This window comes from Ursus maritimus, unplaced genomic scaffold (assembly GCF_017311325.1).
Source record: "Ursus maritimus isolate PB19 unplaced genomic scaffold, ASM1731132v1 scaffold_18, whole genome shotgun sequence".
Classification (NCBI taxonomy): domain Eukaryota; kingdom Metazoa; phylum Chordata; class Mammalia; order Carnivora; family Ursidae; genus Ursus; species Ursus maritimus.
In genome coordinates this window covers 39,410,446-39,431,039 of record NW_024424230.1, presented here as the reverse complement: position 1 = coordinate 39,431,039, position 20,594 = coordinate 39,410,446, and the positions used below count along the sequence as shown (strand labels likewise).

Genomic DNA, 20,594 nt, shown 5'->3' with positions numbered 1-20,594 from the left:
CATAATAGTCGAAAGCTGGTAAAAATAAAAATGTCCATCAGCTGATGAAGAGATAAAACGCAATATATCCGCATAATGGAACACTATTGGTTAATAAAAGGGAATGGAGTACTCATACTACGACATGGGTGAATCCCAAAATCATTATGCTTTGTGTAAGAAGCCAGACACAAAATGCTACATATTGTATTATTTTATCTACGTGAAATTTTTAGAAAAGCAGAACAATGGCTATAGACGTGGGTTGTGCAGGGCTGGGGCTGTGAGTGATGATTGACTACAAACAGGCAGAAAGGAACTTCTGGGGGTAATCAACATGTTCTAAAACTGGATGGTAGTGACATTTGCAAAACTGTACACTTTTGCTAAAAGTCATGTTGTACACTTACAATGGGTGAATTTTATTCTATGTAAATTATACCTCAATAAAGCTGTCAAAAGGAGAACAGATACTTTATTTTTTTTTTTAAGATTTTAGTTATTTATTTGACAGAGAGAGAGAGCACAATCGAGGAGCAGCAGGAAGAGGGAGAGGATGAAGCAGACTCCCCGCTGAGCAGTGAGCCTGACTTGGGGCTTGATCCCAGGACCCTGGGATCATGACCTGAGCTGAAGGCAGACGCTTAACTGACTGAGCCACCCAGGTGCCCCAAGAACAGATATTTTTAACTGTGGAAATACAGATAATATTTCATCACATGATAAAAAGCCACAGCTTTGTTAACAAATTAACAAATACATTTGAAATCTTTAATGCTATTAAAAGTAGCAAAAATGGAAATGATAAAATATGTTGACAGTTCTAAAAACATAGAGGTATCTGCCCTCATTCATTGTTCATGATGCTGAAAATTTTTTTTCGTTCTCTTTGGAGAACTATAGCTATTTATAACAAACACCATGAAACAGTTTTTATGGCCCTAGTACCTAGCTCATTTTTTAACACTGTTGTGGCCTTCCATGGTCTTTGAATACTAATGACATCTGGCTGGAATATTTTATTTCGCATCCAGCATACATCATGCTATTAAAACAAGCATGTCAAATGCAACAGCAACTTAAAAAGAAAATAACTTTCACAAGGATTCTACAATCACAAAGAGTGTATTTTCTCTAGTCATTTTCTGTTGAGTCCTTGCCTCAACACCCTAGTGGCCCATTTTAAAAAGAGGGCAGAAGTTCTTATCCAACCAGAACCCTACAAAAAGGAACACGATTTTTTAATAAATCATCGAAAAACAAAGTGAACAGCTTTGCAGTAATTCATGTAAATACATGTAATACATTTACTGTTATACTGAAGAAACAATAAAAATGGCCCATGCATCTAAATGGTCAGGACCCCTAGAAATAAAAATCAACAGGATCTAAATAAAATTTGATTCGGTATTTCTTTTCATAGTGGGATATAGCTCAACAGAGGAAAAATAAATTTGTGTAAAAATGTTCACAGCAGTATTAATTATATTTAAAAATTGCATAATGGTCCAAATGCATAATAGTCAAATGGCTAAGTAAATTAAATATATCTAAATAGTAGAATACTGTAAAAATGTTTATAAAAAGAAAATGGACAAATTGGAACATAAAATATGTATTCAGTGATACATTAAGTATATCAAATGTACTTTATAAATTTCATGAAGGGGGCGCCTGGGTGGCTCAGTCGTTGGGCATCTGCCTTCGGCTCAGGGCCTGATCCCAGCGTTCTGGGATCGAGCCCCGCATCAGGCTCCTCTGCTGGGAGCCTGCTTCTTCCTCTCCCGCTCCCCCTGCTTGTGTTCCCTCTCTCGCTGGCTGTCTCTGTGTCAAATAAATAAATAAAATCTTTAAGTAAATAAATAAATCTCACAAAGAACACTATTTGGAGGAAGGTTAATCTTTTATGGCATTAATAGCAAACCAGATATTAATAGACATTATGCTAAAAAGGGGGGGATAGGTTCTTTGTTTAAAGAAATTTGAAAACCCTTCGGTTTAGGCAAGTTATACCAGGAGGTCTCAGCTTTTTGGTATGCTCGTGTGCAGTGAAAGTCTATACTAGGGGGACAGCCGTCTGCTACCACTAGGCGTTACATGCCTTGTTCACCAGAACAAACCCATAGAACACATTTTAAGGAATATTATATTGCATGTCCATTAATTTTTTTCAATAAAGAATCACTTCAGATGGTTAAATATATGTGTGTATCTATATAATATCTTTTAAATAATTTGGACTTTAAAAAGATAAATTGGGGCTGCACCCTAAATCATCCTTAACATTGATGAATCTCCAAATTGACGGACTTTTTAACTGCTTGGTATCAGTATGAGTTAGAATGCTGAGGGCTGATGTATTCCCCATATGTTAAATTGTAATATCTAACAGTGAAACTGTATGTGTATGTATGCTCTGTGTGTGTTCTCGTTGTTTTCTCTTTTGAAAGAATGAATTCCCTTTGATTTTGTCTTCCTAGGAGGTAGATTATGAAGAAATAAAGAATCTTGATTTCAGCATTACTGTCACCAACAAAGCAGCTTTTCACAAATCAGTTAAGAATAAATATAAGGCTACATCCATTCCCTTCAAAGTAAAGGTGAAAAATGTGAAAGAAGGCATTCATTTTAAAAGTAACACAATCTCAGTTCATGTTAGCGAGAGCATGGATAAATCAAGCCAAAGCCAAATAATTGGAAAATTTCAAGCTTTTGATGAAGACACTGGACAACTAGCCCATGTGAAGTAAGAGATAGTTATGAATATATTTCCTTATTTTAAATTACTTTAAATGCCTGTCTTCAAAAAATCATAATGAAATTTGAACACTTTATTCCTTCCTCCTAGCCATACAATCCCCCAAAAGTCTGGAGATTAAATTCTCCAGAGTTATACGTGCAACTGAGAGTCAGGGAGAAATTTCTCCCAGACCACCTTGCCTCCACCAGTTGAGTGTGAGGCAGAGACTAGGTGCTTCACCTCAAAGTAATTCTGGCTAAAGAAAGCTGAAAAGCAACAAAGAGAAAGTTCAGAAAGAAGTTTACTGTCTTATTCTGTCTAAACCTGTCTTATTTCCTGAGAGAAAGTATTAGAGGCAAGAAAGTAGCAAATACATTGTCTCCACCAGTTCTTGGGTTACTAAGTTACCCTCCAAAGGTTTACCCTAAATTTAAGCGAGACTTGACCAAAAGCTGTAGGACAGATTACAAAACAACTTGCAACTGGGTTTGTAGGTGAGAAATGATCGCCCTTGCATATGTCTTGGGTATATTACAGAAATACAAAAGCTTGCAAATAAGTATGATGTGCAGTAAAGAGAGGGGGCTTTTAGTACAGTTTCAAGAAAGTAAAAATATTTCAAACTAATGCCTATAACAAGAACATAGATAATGAGCCAAAAATTAAGCTTGAAAGAGTTGTAGATTACTAGAGATCATCAATTTATCCAGAAGTGAAAATTATTTTTATGTTTTTTTTTAATAACAGATATGCCAAGTTGGAAGATATAGACAACTGGATCTCTGTGGATTCTGTTACATCTGAAATTAAACTTGTAAAAATTCCTGATTTTGAATCCAGATATGTCCGAAATGGTACATACACTGCAAAGATTTTGGCAATATCCGAAAGTAAGTTACTACATATATATTTTTCTTGGTTATGTGTATCTAAATATTACTTTGGAACATCCAAGACCTTCATTTTGTTCTTGTAGGAAAACCAAATCTTTCCAATGCACAAACCTTCACATTTCTATTCATTTAGTGGATTAAAAAACATTACTTGATCTGAATATTAAAACACATCTAGGATAGAAAGGGCCATAATTTGTTAGTACCTTCTCAAATCAGAAAGAGAATTCAAACTGTGTCTGTTGTCAGCAATATGGGCAGAATATACATATTTCTTCTTTCTCGTTTTTAAGGTTATCCAAGAAAAACCATCACCGGCACCATTGTTATCACAGTGGGAGACATCAATGACAACTGTCCCACGCTGATCGACCCAGTGCAGACTCTCTGTGATGACGTGCCGTATGTAAATGTGACCGCAGAGGACCTGGATGGATCCCCAAACAGTGGGCCTTTCAGTTTCTCCATCATTGACAAACCAGCTGGAACGGCAGAAAGATGGCAAATAGTACACCAAGAAAGTAAGCAAAATCATTGGACTACATTTTTAAATATTAAACCTGAGAGAAATCTAAAATCGTTGTAATACAGGCTGTGCTTTTTTTCCCCATAAATTATATTTCTGATACGATTTTGTAGAGAAGTTTCATCAAATGATGTTCTGGACTCAGGTAGAGTGTCTTTCACCGGCCTACAGTAAGTGCCCCATTTGCAGTCACAGAAGAGGGAGAGAAGAAAAATAACCTGATGTCTTAAAGAGAGCTGGGTATTCCCTAAGTCACTCCTGAAGTTGTTGTTTTGTCTTATGAGGAGTACCTTGCCTGTCTAAGCACAGCATCAGAGTAGATGCCTTCTAAAGTCTTAAGCTATAATAACAATTCCATTAAAATAATATTTATGAATGACTCACTGTGTATGAGGCACTCTGCTGGCCCTTCATAGGCATTATCTCATTTAATCCTTTAATCTATAACATGATCCCCTGATTACAGCTGAGAAATCTTGGCTTACTTAGAATTAAATCGCTGTTCAAGTCACAAAGCTGGTCAGTGATGGACACAGTATGAAGAAGGGTCTACCTGACCCCTCCCCCATTCCAGGTGACCCTGGATGTATATCCATGTCTTAGACATATCCCCCTTGTTGATATGAGCTTCTGGGTGTTCTCCAGGGTGGTTTTGAATGCCACAGACTATCCAGGAGACTATTTTGTTTTAAATAATTAGTGTTTATTTTAGAAAAGTTTCAAATATAATATCCAAGTTTTTCTTAACTAACAAATTCATTGTTAAGTCTAACAGATTTTTATAGCCATTTTAAGAAGCTTTGAATAGCATTTGGTCCAATTTACAGAGTAAACAAACACCTTCAACATCTCAAACTACATTTATAAATTTAGCATATTTCAGTTTTTGCCCATGTATTTCAATGATCTGAATTAACAAATCAAATGCATTGTCTCACTTCTTGAGATCCCTGTACTCTTAAAATTCCAATAAATGTGACTTGTAAATACACTGAACCTGAAATCCTCTTCAGGGGTCCAATACTGAACAAACCAGTGATATTTCGACCTACAGCTACAAGGCCAAATCAGTAACATAATCACACATTTTAAATTGGAGTTACAAAGCTGTCACGTGAAGATGGCTAATTTTCCTAAAAATGATGCAAGTATAAAAACACAGTATAATTCCTTTATGATACAAAAATATTAAAACTATGTCTTTAATTTGCTTAAATATTCTGTAACTAATTTTAAATCTTCTTGGGTTTATGTGCTCACTGACAGAAGATAGTTATGGGCTCAGTTAACTGAAGTTGCCTCCCCTCTGAGGATGACAGTCACCTTCGTGACTAACGGAGACTACTTAAGATCAAGTTTTCAGCTAGCATGAGCCCTGGGTGGCAGACAGATGGTTCCTCTTAGGGTGATTAAGTCACAGGCCTGAAAACTTGAAAAGTGGTTGGTCTTCTTGTTCGGCGTCTAATTCTGTACTCACAGAAGTCTGGGACTCCAACCCAGGCTGAATGCTTGATAGGAGCTGGCCTTTCTTTGACTAAGATGTCTAAGCATGTTTTGCATTGAATTTACTGGGTTTCCAACTCTTACTTATTTTATCTAAGAAACATATGATGTCTGGGAGATGCCAGGCACTGTCCCAAGCATTCTACTAATGTTAACCACCTTACAAGTTTGGCGCTACTGTCGTCAACATTTTACAGATGAAGAAACGAGGGCACAGAGAGTTTTCTTAACATTCTCAAGGTCAGGGGCGCCTGGCTGGTGCAGTTGGTTAAGCATCTACCTTTGGTTCAGGTCATGATCGCAGGGTCCTGGGATCAAGCCCCATGTTGGGCTCCCTGCTCAGCAGGGGAGTCTGCTTCTCCCTCTCCCTCTCCCTCTGCCACTGCTCCTGTTCTCTCTCACTCTCTCAAATAAATAAATAAAATCTTTAAAAAACAAACAAACAAACAAACAAACCATTCTTAAGGTCACAGCTAGTTAAAAGCTGGAACTAGGATTTGAACCTAAGCAGTCTGGCTCTGGAGTCTTTCTGGATACATAAATACATTTTCTATCTAAAGATAAAGATGTTTGAATTTGATGGGTCCTTGAATTTTTTGTAGTCTTAGGAACATGAAACTCTTAAGGATATGCATGTGGAGTGTTATAAGAGGAAGTGACTGAGATTTATACTTTATATACCTAGACAATTTAGAGAGAGAGGATTCTGTCAACCAAGCTTTCTTCTTCTTGGTTACATAATAAGGTGATCGGCCACCTGTCATGATAATAAATAGCTCCTGTCTATTTTTATGTATTTGGGAAAAATTTAAAGCACAGAAAATTTCAGCGACTAATATGGCAGACATCTTTGTACCTACAACCTAGAATTAAAGGAATATTAACAATTTTTCATTTTTGAATGAGACCTCTTTTTTTATGATAATGGATAAGATAGAAGTCCTCTTTTTGCCTTTTCTTCTCTCTCGACTTGCCCCCTCAGAGCCAATCACAAATTTAATTATGTTCTTCTTCCAGGCCATGTTTTCATGGATTTTTTTTCATGAGTTCTTACTCCTTTAAATAACTAGGTGCTTTTCTCCCTTCTCCAAAGCTTTGAGGATGACTTACTAAGTGTATTCTAGCTATGCATATCAAATTCCATAAAATTTGGACCTTAAAATGAAAAGAAAATTAACAAAAATAAACAAAAAAAAACCCCCAAATACTTCATTTTTATCTTTGTGTTCATCTGGGTTTATGTGTCTTGCAAGTTTATTATTTTTAAATATATGGTATGAATATGTCGGGATAATTTTTACTTATTTTTACTCATGTGAAAACAGGTCATTATTTTTATTCATGTGAGAGAAAAAAATTGAAAATAAGCATCAGTCACATTTTTAAAAAAATAAAAGTTCATTCGGACAACACTTTGTGTCATGTTCTTGCCAAAAATGTATAACCTGAATCCAATCATGAGGAAATAATCAGACAAATTCAAACTGCAGATCATCCTTTGAAACAAGTGACCTTCAAAAATACAAGGTCTTAAAGGCCAAAAAGAAGGGTGGGACTGACCTGGATCATTCATAGAGGTTAGGGTGACAACTAAAGGCAATGCACAATTCTTGATTGAATCCAGGATCAAGGGGGAAAAAAAAAACAGAAAGAAAGAGAACCGTAAAGGGCATTATTGCAACAATTGAAAAGTTTGACTATGGGTTATATCAATACTAAATTTTTTGAGAGGGCTAATGTCCCTTGGTCTTAGAAGGTATACGCTGTGTATGCACCATAATATCTGCAACCTACTTTCAAATAGTTCACAAAGAAGTGAGTGCGTAGAAAGTATTGTTATAAAATGTGAACAAGTCATGAAGGGTATATTGATATTCATTGTAATATTCTTACAATTTTTCTGTAGATTTGAAATGTTTCCAACTTTTGAGTATATAGTGATACAGTGTCGAGAACAAAAAGGAGGGGACTAGATGAAATGAGATTGGCCCATTGCTGAAAGTTATTAAAGCTTGGGATGGGTACCATGAGAGTCAACTACATTCTTCTATTATTGTCTGTTTGAAAATTGCCTTCACAAAGTTTTTTTAAGATAGTAAAATAAAGGCCATTTAATGAAAATGTCATTTAACTCACCACCTGTTTGTTACTGTATTCCCAGTACATAGAACAGTTTCTAGCATTTGGTAGACATCACACGTATTTGTTAAAATTAATCATCATAAAAGGAAGATGCGTCCACATCTGACCCTTTGCTGTCAGCCTGCCTGTTGGGGGTCTGGACTAATTTTAACAAGCACGCGGTGTGAGTTCACTCAGCAATTAAAGGATGCTCCTGCTCACCCCTTCCTTGGTAATCACGCATTTTTATTTCCTTTTGCCCCCGACCCTTGTAGGTACCAGTGTGCTGCTGCAACAAAAGGAGCAAAAGCTTGGGAGAAGTGAAATTCAGTTTCTGATTTCGGATAATCAGGGCTTCAGTTGCCCCGAAAAGCAGGTGCTTAAACTCACGGTCTGTAAGTGTCTGAACGGCGGTGGTTGTGTGGAAGCTCTGCATGACTCCTACGTTGGCCTGGGACCCGCAGCCATTGCGCTAATAATTTTTGCCCTTCTGCTCTTGCTACGTAAGTATTTGAAAAGCCACTCTTCAGCTCCTCGAGTCATTTCAGTGCCCTACCCGTGTTTTGTCATGGCAGTAGTCATTGATTTCTTCACAGTGATTCCTTGACCACTCAGAACACTTCCGAGGGGGATTCGGGAAACAATAAGTGACCATGAATAAATTCACCAAAGATTATTCTAGCCCTCTTCAGAATTTTGTTTTATGAGAATGAACTTTTGTTTTATAAAAACATCTCATTTCCCGATTTAAATGACCAAGGTTACTAGACAGCCTTGTTGGTGATAAGCTCTGCGATGAGGGACGTAGTCTGTTCTCCCACACCTGGTGCTTAGAACACTGCCTTGCGCATAGTAGGCTCTCCGAAAAGATTTGTTGGGTGAATCTGGGTGATGGATACAAAGTTATTTTACAGACTCATTCTGTTCCCATCAGTTCTTGCTTTGCACCTTCAACTTGTCAGGGCTCAGCCTCCTCAGACCCTCTGCTTTGCTTGCTCCTTCCCCTGCGCCAGCAGTAGCCCGACCTCCGAGCACTTCCGTGCTTCTTGACAATGTCAGCCAGTCCTGCCTTCCCTGCATGGCCTCCAAAGACCTCCGGTTCCCTTTCATGAAAGAGCAAAGTACTGCAGCTTGGGGTTGTGTGGAATACCACTCCACTTGGCCACTGAACGAGGGTAGAGGACCACCTCTGAGGCACCCCCAGTGATTTCAGTGATGAAAGAGGAGCTTGTCAAAGCCAGTAGTAGATGGGCAATCGAATGCACAGCACTCAACAGTTTACAGTGTACATTTATACCATCGTCTCTGTTTTATGCATAAAAATACAGACATGTATGGAGGAATGACTTGTCTCAGCTCCCCAGCTCTGTAGGGAGGTACTGGAGCTGGGTCTGTATCTTGTCCCGAGACCCCTTGCATTGCCTTCTCATCTCAGACTTCCCGGGGCCCAGTGTGGTGCTTCGTGCACGGCAGACACTTGATAAGCATTTGTTAAATCTGTTGAAATTGTTGAGTTGCCACTGGCTAATTTCAGCTTTTTACTCACAGTGTAGCTACTCACAGTGGCTGCATTTACTGAGCTGTCAACTATTTCACACAAAAGGGAATCTAGGAAGGAGTCAGTTCATCATTGGAAGCTGCCAAATGGAAGCGGCGGTAAAAACTCATTTGAGAAGGACTGCCTGCAGAGGTATCATTAATTCTTTACTGCATTGATCGAGAAGACAACCTTGGCTTTCACTTCCTCCCAGGGGTAGAATAAAATTTAAGGAGGGAGCTCTGAAATGTTATTGAATTCGTGATGAAATGTTACATATATTCTAAGGGCTTTTAATGTAGAGTCATTTTTGAAAATAATACTCAGGTAATTCAAATGTTAATTAGAACCTCAGTTTGCCATGCCTTCTGCTAAATTCTACTCCAGGATGAAGTGGTGAAGGGTTTTAGAAGTTCCAATGTTCTAGAATATTTGAACATACTAAAATTTTCCTACCCCTAGGAGCTTTTGATCTTTTTAACATATATATATTTTTTGGATCGTGAATTTTCTCACATTAAAAAACTGATTTAAAAGAACAACAAAAGGGACACCTGGGTGGCTCAGTCGTTAAGCGTCTGCCTTCGGCTCAGGGCATGATCCCAGAGTCCTGGGATCAAGCCTCACATCGGGCTCCCTGCTCCGCTGGGAGCCTGCTTCTTCCTCTCCCACTCCCCCTGCCTGTGTTCCCTTTCTCACTGGCTGTCTCTCTCTCTCTGTCAAATAAATAAATAAAATCTTTAAAAAAAAAAAAAAAAGAACAACAAAAGATTTAAGTCTTTAAATTGGTTTTGATGATTTGTATGCTATCGAATCCAGGCGTGGTGCTCCATCCAACAACGATACACACAGTCTTTTTGTGATGAATGAGGAGGACTCCCTCGTGCTGCCTTGAGGCATTGATATAATTCACCAAAAGACGCTTGGTGAGGTTGGATCAGAGTGAAGAAAAGAAAAATGCAAAAATAGGGCTGTAAAGTGAAGACTGAACTCTAAGAAGCAAAATGCAAATTCCAAAACTATGCAATCTAAATTTAGAAACATGTTGGGACTAACCTTCTCTGGACTCAATTTTGTTTCTGTCCAGTCGTGCCACTTCTGCTGCTGATGTGCCACTGTGGAGAAGGCGCCAAGGGCTTCACCCCCATTCCTGGCACTATCGAGATGCTGCATCCTTGGAATAATGAAGGGGCGCCGCCTGAAGACAAGGTCAGATCATCAGATGTCAGCGGGACTTGTCTTCTTTCCTGATTTGAAAGGGTCTTTGGGAACTGTTTCTAACATTTTAAGTCATGAGAGAGTAAAGTAGTCATTATAGATTTCATTCACACGTCTTTGTTAGACAGAGGGTTCAAATGACAACATATTTTGTGTTTGTTGCCAGGGCAGAGTTGAAGTGGTCTTGTTCTACTGTGATAGGTCCTGTGTTACAGAGAATCTTTAAAAAGGGTCAGGGAATGAAGGATGTGCTTCTCCATTTCCATTCGTCTCAATACATAGGGTTGGGAGAGGTAAACCCACCACCCCCATGACAGTTAGAAAATGTTGCAAAATCTCCTCTCCTCCCTACGTCATAGATAGGAGGCGATCCCATTGTCTGTCTACTGCATTTTCACCCCGGGTCTGTCATCACCATCTGCATCGTGTTCAGTAGGACATGATTTAGTACCAAGTGTCAGAGAACTCAGCAATATGAATGTGGGCAGTCAAGGACCAGCGTGATGGTTCCTCTCCAACATGGTCACAGCTCCTCCTTCCTTGTTGTTCCTCCATGGTTGAGTTCCCTTCCCAGGCTGTCTTCACGCTCCAGACCCTAGCTGCTGTCCCCACATTCCAAAAAAGCAGATTGCGAGAAATGTTCTTAAAGAACACTTCCCAAAAAGTTGCCTACCCCATTTCTGCTTGAGATCACATTAACCAGAGCTTAGTCAGGTAGCTATTCTGAGTAGCAGTGGAGGCCTAGAAAGATGGTCTTTATTTGGAGCAGCCATGTGTCTAGCTGGGGTGGGGGGGTGGAATTATATATATATATTTAATAACTATAGAAGGAGGCATTAAACCCTAGAGGAAAGTTGAAATGCCAGTGGTGCCAATAGAGTAATAATCCACTAACAAAACAAGAAGGTGGAATGGAGATCTTCAGAAGACTCAGATACAAGTTATTCAACCCAAAATATTTTTCCTAACTTGACTCTGTGGAAATAGCTTCTTCCCTGCACCTGCCCGCTTAGCTTAGATCCTTGAACCACCTGTACTGACCCTCCATCCTTCTCACTTCCCAACTGTATCTGCTCTCACAGGTGGTGCCTTTGCCTGTGACAGCAGATCATGGAGAGTGTGTGGCGGTAGACACCAGAGTGGGCGGTGTAACGACCAAGGAAACCACGAAAGAAAGTAGGTCTGCCCTCATCAGAGGCCAGCATGAGATGGCTGCGGTGGATGGCAGATGGGAAGAACACAGAAGCCTGATTTCTGGTGGAGTCACCGAAGTGACAGGGACAACAGGAGCCAACATAGGCGCTGGAATGACAAAGATCACAAAAGTCACAGGGTCTTCCAGAGACCTGGCCGGAGCTCGAGCAGCTGCTGTTGCAGTCAACGAAGAGTTCTTAAGAAATTATTTCACTGAGGTAAGGGTTGGTTTTTGTAGGTGCCGGGGCGGGGGCACAGTGACATGTGAAGGTGGGATTATTCGGGTAATTATTGCCTTGGCTCTAAATAGGACTTTGTCGTTTTTTAAGAGAATGCTTATAGGCTGTGAGGAAAGACAGATGTGGCCCATTAAGTCAGCTCCATTATGTAATGATAACGAATGACACACAATCTTACTTCTTGCAGAAGCTTATTTCTCACATTCTTGTTTTTGTCAGATGACACAACTCTGCTCTCCTCCATGTTGCCTTCATTCTAAGATGCACTCGGAGAGAGCAGATTGGACTGGGCAGGTGCGGTCTTCCGAGAAAGGGGAACAGAGCCAGGCAGAACCAGGCAAGGACGGACTCCTCAAACAGCTGCCTTTTTGTGCTCGCATTTCATTGGTTAGAACGAGTCACATGACCAAGCCAGATGTCAGTGGGTCAGAAAGTACAGTTCCTCTGTCGGAGCAGACTTGATAGGGATGAGCCCACGAGGAGCAGAGAGAATACGTGATCTAAAAATCACATCTATTATGTCCATTTAAATTTTGTCTACTTGGCTTCACTATTGAGGTGGTTCAGAAAAAATCAGGAGGAGAGTTGAAGGAAAGATGATGGGATGCAGTCAGAAAGCTCGTACGTGGAATGAGGAATTAGAAGCAGGGCTGGGTGCCTTTCTTGAGAAGAAGGCCGGTGTGGCCCACACAGGGATGGGCAGGGTCAGAGTGCTGGGCGTCCGAAGGATACTTGAGACGAGTGAAGGGATGGGCTTCTAAGGAGGCCAGTTTATTTCGGTCCCCTCTCTACATGATAGCCAATTACTGGAGTGCTTTTCCCCTTCCTGTCTCCTACCCCCCTGCTTTCTTTCAGACCATCTGCCCACCTGCTAGCTTCACGGGAAGACGGTGAAGCGGCCCGTGTCAAGGAAAGGCACTTCTTCTTGTGCCCTTTCTGCCTCACTGCCAAGCTGCACTCTGGGGTGCCCTGTTAGTTCCATTTCAATAGTTCTCCCTCTCCACTCGAATCCTGCGCCAATCAGACTTGGTTGTGTGTGTATGTGAGCAATTTTTTTATTCAGAAACCATTTCACACTTACCAGAAACTTTCCAAGAACGATAGAAATTTTGAACTCCTGTGTATTCTTCACCCAGATTGCCCAGTTATTAACCCTTTGCCGTATTTGCTATTTGCTTTCTTAATCTCTCCCTCCCTCTGTCCCTCTCTCTCTCTCATACACACACACGTGTACATTTTCTTAACCTAAGACAGTAAACAAATTTAGAGATTTAACAGTGCCATATTCCATATTTCAGTTTTGCCAATTATCACAATAATGTCTTTTGTAGCCACTGTTTTTCCCACCCAAGACCCAACCCAGAGTCCTGCCTGTCTTATCTTTCACAATATGAATATTTTTTTTAAGAATACAAGCCAGCCGTGATGTAGGATGTCCTTGCGTTTGTGTTTCTCTGATGTTTTCTTAATAAGTAGACTCAGGTTATGCATTTGGGGCAGAAATATAGTCTTATTCTTAAGTGAAGTTGTGTCACTAATTCTATGCCTCTATGTTTTATTTCCATTTTAGAAAGCTGCCTCTTACACTGACGAAGATGACATTCACATAGGCAAAGATTGCCTTCTGGTTTATTCTCAGGAAGACACCGCATCTCTCCATGGTTCCATTGGCTGCTGCAGTTTTATTGAAGGAGAACTCGATGATCGCTTTCTAGATGATTTAGGGTTTAAATTCAGGACACTAGCTGAGATTTGCTCGGGTCAAAAAATAGATATGGATGGGGAAATTGAGCAGAGGCAAAAACCTGTGGGAGAGTCAAGTACGAAGGCAGCTTCACATTCATTCAGTGAGCAAACTAGGATTCATTCGGAGCATGCCCACTTCTCTGATAGTAGCTTTCAAGTTCCAAAGCCTTTGCATGAAGCAAATGCAGAGAAAGTAACTCAGGAAATAGTCACCGAAAGCTCTGTATCTTCTAGGCAGAGTCAGAAGGTAGCGACGCTGCTCCCTGACCCATTGGCTTCTGGTAACGTTGTAGTGACAGAAACGTCCTATGCCACAGGCCCCACGGTGCCACCAAGCACTGTGATCCTGGGTCCTGGCCAGTCACAGGCCCTCATTGTGACGGAGCGGGTGTATGCGCCCGCCCCTCCCTTGGGAGATCAGCATTATGCTAACGACAGTGGCGTCCTGGTTACCGAGAGAATCATACAGCCTAACGGGGGCCTCCCTGGTCCTCTGGAAGGCTCTCAGCATCTCCCAGATGCGCGTTACGTTATGGTGAGGGAGAGAGAGCGCTTCCTGGCCCCCAGCTCGGGGCTGCAGCCCCCTCTGGCTGCGCCCGCTGCGGCAGTGGGACAGAAGGTGATAGTGACAGAAAGAGCGCGGACCCCTGCCTCCAGTTACCAATTTCCTGCCGATACCTCTGTGATGGCCAGAAAGACGGAGGTTTCTGGAGCCGCAGTCCGTGGCCCCCTGCCAAATTTCAGTTTAGAGGAGTCTGGTCGTTCTAATTCTGCCCAGACCACCTCCTCCACCAGAATCTCCAAGCACAGCATTGTGCAGCATTCTTACTCCTAAAGCGGAACCCTCCACAGTCCGACCCGGAGTCCCATTTCATGTCTTCAACGGGCCTGTCTTTTGATGAGCCTGTAGACTGAAGAGACACACACATTGGGCTTAAAACTCTTCTCAGTCACTAGTACACAACCAGCCTCGCTGCCCCGGCCTCCTGGAGCGGACTTCAGAAATGCTCCAGGGTTTGCTGAGGGCATAAGGACGGTGCTGTGTCTTAAGTGCCTTTTAGCGAGTTACGGCCAAACGATATTCACAAAGCAAGTTAAATAGAGTCAGTCCTACTTCTAAGAGTTTACCAAATGGACACAGTAGCCAGGGCATCAGCTGTCCAGCCCAGCCACCCGTGAAGCCAACTGAGCCTCTTGGCTTCCTGCGTTCACCTTGAACGTTGCCGTCTAGACCCCATACTTGACAGCACCTAGCAGATTATCAACACCTCATTGCTCCAAAACTACGTGCGCAGTCTGGACGACTGTTTTCCTTAAGACTAGAAGCCTGGCCTTTTAATCTTTCTTAGGATGATTGAATTTTGGGGCATTGACACAGTAAAGAACACACCTTGTAGGTCTCTGTGCATGTGTGTTGTATGAACGTAAAAATAGCATTATTGCTTCCCTTTGTCTCCCCAAAATCATGAAAATAATGAACACTTCAAATTCAGTTGCATAATCCAGGGCAAAATTCATAAATATAAAATCACTTTACTTTTTAGAATAATATACTATTTTTACGAACTCAGGATACATTATCTTCTAATTTTGTACAGCTAAATTAACCACTCGCCTGGATTCTCCACTGTGATAAGAACTTGCCTGTTTCACTACTATATACCTTCAGTACATAAGAGAAGTGCCAAATATTTGTGGCATCAAACAAATTTTAGAAACAAATATACAATTGCAAAAAATACGGAAAAACCCTATACTATCAGTATTTGTGAGTTTGAAACTATGATTTTATTCTACATCTCAAAGTCACGGGCTGGCCAGTCCTAACTTACAATGTGAATATGAAATAGTAAATATTATTCAATTGAACAATTGGCCTGAAATTGTACAACATCCTTGCCTTTCATTTTGAAAAGTTATTTGGGTATTTTGGCCTCTCAGTAGATTACACTTTCATTGCTCCTTAAAAAGATGGTGCATTTAAAGTTTCGAAGCATATCAGTAAAGTTTATGTGAATATTTCCCACAACAAAAAAATTTTCATAAATTTTAAAGACTGTAATTTTTTTATTTTTCAAGGTATTTTGCTAGGGAAATGAGTCTTTAAAAATGCTTTTTTTAGACGTGTTTTTTACCTGAATTATGTTATCCAAAAGATTGATATGTTTTGCCCCTACTGACTGTATACGGGCAAAAGGCAAATATTTTTAAATATCATAAGCGTGTGATCAAGGTGAAGGTCAGTCTCATGATCCAGACTTTTTACTCTCTCCTCAGTAATATTTGTTGTTTTTTCTCCATTATATACTTAGTAGTGATATTTTGCCATGTATGCAACAGGAATTTCACTATTGTGTGAAATGTGAAGGTGACCTGCGTACTCGAAAACTCCAAACGTGGTCTTAACCGTCCTCCTTGGACAGACCCGGCAAACCTAACCTGTCTCTTTGTATGTAGCATAATCACATTTTCTAAATGGTTTTTTGTACCTGAAATGGTGATTTGTATTAGGTTTTACTTTTGTCCCTTGGGGGATTATATTTGTATGTGCATCATCATAAAATATTTAAATAAAAAGATGCCCTTTAGAGTGACCCTTTTCCATAATCTTTTTATCGCTCCGATATTTTACAAGGACTATAGTTTTGCATCAGAGCAGAGAAGCTCCCTGAAAGCAGACGTTTGTTTGACTTTGGTATTTGAATTAGAACTGCTTACATCCTTGGAAAAGCATCCTTTCCAGAAGGCCTGCTTAAATTTTAATTTCAGATGTATTTTAGTATAAATATGTCCCATAGTAAAAATTCTCTGTTGTTTATCTGAAATTCAAATTTAGCTGGGGCCTCCATATTTCTCTTTGTCAAGTCTGGCAACCTTGTTCCTAAGGGACTGGAGTTTGCTCTGTGCCCACAAAGTAGCATTGGAGGAGGCCATTGTGTTCTGCTAAAGAAAGTTTGCACATCTGACCCAAAGTGACGAAATCATTCCATCACGGTCAAGAAGCTGCTTTAGTTGCTTGTTATAGTTTATGAGAGAAAAGATCAGAGTTTCTGCCTATACTATAATGTCACGTTAATAAACATTTCACAACACTGGCACATCAAGACATCCTCAAGCATAGAGACCGGGTGGTATTTCTGTGACCTCAGGGCTCCCACCCCAAGTGGCACATGGGAGCAATTTTTGGTTGATCTATACAGACCGTATTCCAATCACCACCACAGCCATGTCTACGGCAAGATGTTACTTAGCAAGTAACACCTAGAAATGAGGTGCTTCCAAAGACAGTGTTAAGGTAATTAAATCTTACCTCTTTAGCATACCAAAATTCCTTGGCTTCACTCTTTTAGTGGAGTTCAAGTCCTCTTCATCATCATTGATTTTTTCGGTCTACTGTTTCTATTAACTGCTGAGAGAGGGATATTAAAATCTCCAGCTGATTGTGGCCCTGCCTACTCCACGTTTAATTGTTTCTAGCTTTGCTACCTGTATCTTGAAACTTGTTAGGCCTGTCTTAATGGGTACAAATATATTTAACATTATTGTGTCAAAGAATTGACCCTTTTATCGTTCTGGAATACCTCTCTTTGTCTCTGATTATATTCTTTGCTTTGAAATCTGCTTTGCCTAATGTTAATATGGCCACATTGGCTTTATTACGCTTAGTGTTTGCATGGTTTATATCTTGGACGTTTTTACTCTCAACTTTATATTTATAGTGTATTTCTTATACCTATAGAGATGGGTCTTGCTTTCTTATCCATTGTAACACTTCCTGACTTTGAATGGGGGGGAGGAGGTTAGTCTCCTTGAAGCAGTTATTCTTTGATGAACTTAGGCCTGCCATCTTGGTGTTTGTTTTCTCTTGGTCCCGTCTGTTTGTTTTTCATTTCTCTGCTCCTTTCCTGCCTTCCTTTGTGTGTTGGGTCCTCTAGGATTCCACCGTAGTTCCTCTACTGACCTTTTTTACTGGTGGCTCTTGAGGAAATCCAACCCAAAAAAAAAGCTCTGCACAAGAGTAGAAGAGAAAGAAGACAGTTTCATTACTGAATAAGCATTATGCCAGAATGAGATGTGCATCACGGGCAACCCATAAAGAAATTGCAAAGACAGGAATCTCACTTCTCTGTATAGCCCAGCGGACACAACCCATTACATGCATGTTCACAACACAATGAGGACTTGTCCTCAAGCAACACTTGCCGGCACCGTTGGTCATACACGACGCATCTTAAATTCGCCTGGCAATTAAGGTGGCCATTGTGTTGCCGAGACGCTCATGGAGAAGAGAGAGGTGCTGTCTTCCTTGATGGTCTCATCCTTGATGCTCAAAGGGATGACTCCCAGGTCTTAGAGAAAGACATTGCTGCTTGTAAGGCTGACAAAAAGATCGTTGAGTTTTAAGAAGATGTTGGCAGTATCTGAAAAGGGCAGAGAAAGAATTAGCAATGATAAGTTTTATAAAGTAAATGCTCTGAGGAAGAGAAAAGGGAGGGCAAGTGTCTCCCTTTTTGTACCAAGAAAAATTTAAATTTTCTTTCTTAGATTTGTTCTTACTCTCACACTTTGGGGCTATGCTCCATGTGCCAAGTGGTTACCAATTGCACAAATTTAGACCATTTGTATTGCTGTGGAAAGGTTTTTTGGGCAGCAGAGCTCTAGAAATTACAGTATGTCTTTTTATCAGAGTCCACCTTCAACTCTTCTACTACTTCACAGACAACGTGCATCAACCTTGGACTTTCATTTTGTGGATCTTGCTACATCACTAGATCTCTGACCTTCAACTGTTGCCTTCTGTCCCCTCCACCTTCCTCCATACCCCCGCCCTATTGGCTGTGGTACATTATTGGCACAAATATCCTAAAACCTGTATCAAGTCCATTAGTGAATTGAAATGGACTCATCATTCTACAGCTTACAGAACGTCCACCAACCCGAGAGCCGAGTAGAGACAATGAGATGAGGAAGGTGTGTTTCTATTAAAAATCCAGATACGCCCCTGGCTGGACATTTTCCCATTTGCCTCTTTATGTCCACTCTCTACCCTTCTTTTACACCTTGCTCTGAGACCCAGGAGCTTGTCCTTTCTGGATGCTTCGGCAGGCATCCTTGACCTCTGGCTACGAGTTGGGTGTGGTCAGTGGGAAGCATTGGCTGGAGAATGGCCAGAAAGAGAAATACAAGGTCAGGGCACGTCTTCCCCTCTCTCCCTCTGCCAACACCTGTCTGGCATCTCTCTCTGTACAGAAACTCCTTTTCTGAGTTCCAGGACCCACTCCCTCTCCTTGCTCCTTGAGGCCTGTTGGTGGTGATGGCTCCCTCCTCGATTGTGTCAGTGTAGGGCCCTGGACTATGCCTTGTGGTTCTCTTCACCTGCCTCACTGTGTGTATGTGACCCCTTAAACTCCCCTCACGTCCATCTGCTTCCCCCTGGGACACTCAGGGACACAGTAAAAGTCCTGTTGCATTAGTCTGCTTGGGCTACCATAACGAAGTCCCACAGACTGGGGGACTTAACCTACAAACATTTATTTTCTCACAATTCTGGAGGCTAGGAGTCCAAGATCAGGGTGTCGTCTGGGTCTGTGTCTTCCAAGGCCTCGTTCCTTGGCTTGTTGATGGCGGTCTTCTCCCTGTGTTTTCGCAGGTCTTCCCTCTATCTATATCTATGTCCAAACTTCCCCTTCTAATAAGGACACCAGTCAGATTGAATTAGGACCCATCCTGATGACCTCTATCTAACTTCATTACCTCTGTAAAGACCTTATCTCCAAATCGAGTCACATCCCGAGGTACTGGTGGATACGATTTCAACGTATGGATTTTGAGGGAACACAACTCAGCCAGTCAGACCTGGTGAGCAAACCAGGCTTCACTGGAAAAGCTGTATTATTTTTTTTTTTGCCATGCATGAATTTCTTCATCCCACTATTAGGTTAATTATTAATAAAAATTGCTTGTCACAGTAATAAAGTTGAAACCTGGGGTGAAAGCAGCCCAAATGAGGAGACTGCAGAGTATTTATTGAGCCTTTAGAGAGATTTCAAAGGTAATCAAAGCAAAAACACATCCGCCATGGACCTAAGTACTGTTGACAGCAGCTAACATGCCCAGCTCGGGGGCCCTGGCCACGTGCTTTGCACTGCGGTTCGGTTTCCTCGGATATCTGCAGTACGTGCACCACCAATGACTCCAATAAGCTACGGGAAACATAATGATCCTTTCCCTCGTAACTCATTCTAAGGATTAATTTTTTTTTTCTTACTTACTTGTGAGGCTTCTATACATAGCACAGTGGCCTTTCCTGGTTTTCTTTTATATTCTAAATTTAAGTCAGTACGAATTATTCTTTCTCTGTCTTTCCTCCTAGTTAAAAATGTGGATACAAAGACCTTAAAATAAATTATATTGATCTGCTTCTTCATTAGGACTTCAGGTATCATGTCCATGAAATTCATTTCAAAATATTTCAGTAGCAGGTATGTGATAAGCCTGTGCCCAAATTATTTCTAATTTATCCCACTTAACACTAGTGGCGTTCGGAGAATCTTAATCACAAATTGAAATTCCAGGGGTGGTTACTTAGCCCTTCGAATATCATTATTAAAATCCACCATCAGAGGGTTTGCTAATTAACATAAGGGAGAGAAGTGATTTTTCGTTGGTGCAATGAGTGGACGTGCCCTGAGCTACAAAATCTGGTTATATGACTGTGTTTGTGCCTGTCTGCTCATAAATATTCATACGTTTTGTGGAATTGGTTTAATATTTGCTTACTTTATAATAAACCACTAGTATAGCCCCCTATCTACCCTAACAAGCAGAAATTATCGATATTTTAAATTTCTTCAATTGTCGTTTGCTTAATGGTCAGGTGGCTTAGGAAACTTAGCAG

General features: G+C 40.7%; 1 protein-coding gene across 1 annotated transcript in view; it reads left to right on the top strand.

Annotated features, from left to right (window-relative positions):
• Positions 1-16,284, top strand: part of DSG2 (desmoglein 2) — a 30,111-nt gene extending 13,827 nt beyond the window's left edge. Inside the window, exons 9-15 of the mRNA XM_008692890.2 lie at positions 2,460-2,725; positions 3,467-3,609; positions 3,906-4,133; positions 8,038-8,265; positions 10,387-10,508; positions 11,600-11,929; positions 13,521-16,284. Coding sequence (XP_008691112.2) covers positions 2,460-2,725; positions 3,467-3,609; positions 3,906-4,133; positions 8,038-8,265; positions 10,387-10,508; positions 11,600-11,929; positions 13,521-14,531 — 2,328 coding nt within the window. The 3' untranslated portion in view covers positions 14,532-16,284. The remainder of the gene's footprint in view (positions 1-2,459; positions 2,726-3,466; positions 3,610-3,905; positions 4,134-8,037; positions 8,266-10,386; positions 10,509-11,599; positions 11,930-13,520) is intronic.
• Positions 16,285-20,594: the final 4,310 nt, after the last annotated feature.